This window comes from Cystoisospora suis (assembly GCF_002600585.1).
Source record: "Cystoisospora suis strain Wien I chromosome Unknown contig_7828, whole genome shotgun sequence".
In the NCBI taxonomy this organism is placed as follows: Eukaryota; Apicomplexa; class Conoidasida; order Eucoccidiorida; family Sarcocystidae; genus Cystoisospora; species Cystoisospora suis.
In genome coordinates this window covers 1-3,713 of record NW_027160613.1, presented here as the reverse complement: position 1 = coordinate 3,713, position 3,713 = coordinate 1, and the positions used below count along the sequence as shown (strand labels likewise).

The 3,713-nt window shown below is 41.7% G+C and overlaps 1 protein-coding gene across 1 annotated transcript; it reads left to right on the top strand.

The window, feature by feature from the left end:
• Positions 1-639: 639 nt before the first annotated feature.
• On the top strand, positions 640-2,895 carry CSUI_010589 (uncharacterized protein; the record flags this gene model as incomplete). The annotated part of the gene is made up of 2 exons (XM_068070692.1): positions 640-741; positions 865-2,895. Coding segments are annotated over exons 1-2 (2,106 nt in total), but the record flags the coding sequence as incomplete, so codon positions are not given.
• Between the last annotated feature and the right edge of the window lie 818 nt (positions 2,896-3,713).

Below are 3,713 nucleotides of genomic sequence, written 5' to 3'. Positions count from 1 at the left end.
ACACCTTCGCGTGTACGAAAGACAACATAGAGAAAGAAATATTAAAGTATACATGGATATACCTACATATATGTATAGGTATATATATGTATATATTTTACCTATGTATCGCATAGCTACAGCCGCGGATCTACATACAGAAGCGCTTATCTTTCATAGACCCTAATACAAGACAAATATCTATACCTATGCGAAGAGACAGAGAGAAAATGTGTATGGAGATAGATCGACTATAATAGACACGGCGGCGATTTCAAAAAGAAAGAAAAGAATCTCTATCTATCTATCTTTAATCTATCTATCTATCTATCTATCTTTAATCTATCTATCTATCTATCTTTAATCTATCTATCTATCTTTAATCTATCTATCTATCTATCTATCTATCTATCTATCTTTAATCTATCTATCTATCTTTAATCTATCTATCTATCTTTAATCTATCTATCTATCTATCTTTAATCTATCTATCTTTAATCTATCTATCTTTAATCTATCTATCTATCTATGTATCGTTAGTCTATCTACACACGCATATCAGGAGTGCCACATGAGGCTTTAGACGAATGACCTAGTTACGTTTAGAGTGTATAGACACGTCGTGTATCCCCCATTGTCTATCCTGTTGGGGTGTACAGACAGGGAGATGAGGAGAGGAGGAGGGGTATGGTCGTTGCACCTCTATGTGATCGGCGTCAATCGATCCGTCAAATCTTCTCTTCTCAAGCAGGGTTTCTTCAGGTAAGTTGTCCCTATCATAAAGCGTTCTTCGTTTTCTTCTTCTTTCTTTTCTCCCTGTCTCTTTCTGTCCCATCTATCCTTTCTTGCCCTTTTTCCATCTCTTCTTCTTCTTCTGTTTGATAGGTCGTCTGCTTAGATTTCTTTTCCGAGTTAGCTGAGGCAACGCGCGATCTTTACGAGAGACGTCTTCTCCAAAGGAAAGCTCAGCGGAATCTCGAGAAGATGAAAAAGAAAAAGGAAAGTCCAAAGATACCGGGGGAAGATGAAGAAGAAGATGAACACGAGAGAACCCTAGGAGAACGAGAAGAAGAAGAGAGAGCTCTTCCTTCTCTCTTTTCTTCTAACTACACCTCGAAATCCCAACAGTCTCGAAGACGGACGATGACCGATTCGGATAGCTCAAGAAAGCAAGGAAAGATTCCACACCGTCGCTCGATGCCGAAAAGCCCCCAGACAGCTAGCTCCTCTCATGGGGCGTGTCTACCTTCTATGTCTAGTGAGTCCTATTGCCAGCATGAAAGGCATTTTCAATCAGACCAAGGGAAGGCCCCTCTTCCTTCGTCTTCGCATCCTTCTACACGCCGAGGTTTGACAAGATTCTTATTCTCTTCTTCTTCTCCTCCTCCTCCTCCCCCTCCTCTACACACCTCAGCACCTGCCGCTACTGCTACCCGTCAGGGCAGTCTACCTTCTTCGTCTTCTTCTTCTTCTTTTACTCCTGTTGCTTCTCCTTGTCCTCTTTCTCATTCTCTTTCTTCTTCAGCCCATCCCAGTCATCCTCCTCAGCCTCTTCTCCTACGGTCTTCTTCTTCTTCCTTTCAAAGACGGGGGAAGTCAAGGAAGGTATCCCTCGGTTTGTCTAGCAAAGATCAAATGTGTCGTGAAGAGGATGAAGAGAAAGAAGAAAAGAAAGAAAAAGAAGATCTTCCAAAGACGTCTTTACCTCTCCCCCCTGTATCTGCATTCCCATCTTCTTCTTCTTCTTCGATTCGAGGTCTTTCCTTGAAGAAGACGAGTGAAGAGAAGAAAGAAGAAAGACAAGAAGGAGAGAAAGAAGAACAAGACGAAAAGGAAGAAAGAAGAAAGAGTGAAGAAGATTTAAGAGGAAGAAGAAGAAGTCAAAGTAGCTCTCGTGATGAGACCCAGACCCTTCAGTCGAGCCTTAATTGCCCTCCATCTTCTTCTTCTTCGTTATCTTCTGCATGCGGTCGAGGCCTTTCGCGCCTTCTGCGAAGTGCTTCTTTAACAGGAGGGGAGAGAAGAGGAAGTGAGGCAAGAAAAGACCGAGAGAAGATCAAGAAAGAAATAAAGAATTCTCGCAGTAAAACCGTCCCTTCTTATCTTCTCCATTTGACAACTCCTCGAGAAGAAAAGACAAGATTCAAATGTGAAACACTCGATGGCCCGGAATTGTCGAGAGATCGAGAAGAAGAAGAAGAAAGAAGAGAAAAAGAGAGCCTGTCGCCCCGTGAGAGAGAAAGAGGAGGAAGAAAAAGATTTGAAACGTCGCTACCTCTTCTTCATCCTCTCTCGGAGCGCCCTTCTTCTTCTTCTTCCTTCTCTATGCAGCACCAACTAGAGAAGAAAGACAAGAGTTACTCCAAGTGCGAAGAGGAGATTGAAGATGAAGAGGAATTAAGACAGGGATTACAGAAGACAGATGGAGGAGAACAAGATAAAGAAGAAGAAGAAGGAAGAGAAAAGGAGAGGCGTGAAAGAAGAAGAGAAGAGAAGGAAGAGGAACCACAGGAGGAGAGAAAGACCAGAGAAGAGCCTCGTCAAGACGGAGGTGAAAGAAAGGATCGAGGAAAGATCAGAGGGAGTGAGAAAGGACAGGAAAAGAAAGAAGCTTTGAATCATCTAGCCAAAGAAGAAGAACGAGAAGAGGAAGAAGAGGAAGAAGCACAAGAAGAGGAAGAAGAAGAAGAGATAGTCGTAGAGCGATGTAGGTGGAAAGGTTGCGATGCTTGTCATAGAGGAGGGAGAGGAAGAGAGAGTGTAAGCTTTCTTTCTTCTTCTGAAAATGAGAAGATAGCTAAGAGACAAGCAAAAGAAGATGAAGAAGAAGAAAAAGAAGAGAAAGAGAGAAAGGACTCGACTCAGCTGCTAGGGTTATGCGTCAAGCAGATCAAAGAAAACAAAGACCGATGGGAGGTAAGAAACTAGTCATTCTTCAAGAAAGATGATACCTTCTTCTTCTCCTCCTCTCTTTCTTCTTCTCTTCTTGTTCTTTTTCACTGATGTTCTCTCCATCCGTCACTAGAGATAGGTAGACAGACAGGTAGAAAGAAGAAACACATAGATACTTAGAAGGCAAGAAGAAGGAAATAAAGATTCGAAATGACAAGCAAACAAAGCGCCGCCCCACGTACGGTCTTTGAGAAGGAAGTCTTGCCCATTCCCCAAAGCTGGGGTGTATGTACGGTCATTCACATGTGAGGTGTATGTACACCTGAGATTTCTTTCTATTCTTATCACTCTTTCTTCTGCTAAATAGCTCAAGCAGTCAATAGGAGAAGGGAAAGTAAAGGAGTTGGGGCTTTGGGAGCAATTCTTACACTCGAGTTAACGGAGGGAAAGAGAAGAGAAGAGTCATTACTTGAACAATACATCGATATATCTATCTATTATCTATCTAATAGATAGATAGAGGGCTACAGAGATAGATAACGACAGCGGCTTGCATAGAAATGAAACGGAGAGAGGGAAAGGGAGAAAGATGAACTTTTCTTTTCTGCTTGAAAGCAGTGAGAAACTTTTCTTTCTTTCCCGACTTAACATGGCCGCACCCTTTCAAGCCTTCTTAAACTTATATACACACATGTACGTACATACATACATACATCTATATAGGGTTCCACTGTAGCTATCTATACAGGGGCACTACACGAATCTATAGGTATGTATACGTATATACATATATATACTTGTACATAGGTATATATGTAAGTCTATATATGTCTATGTATGAA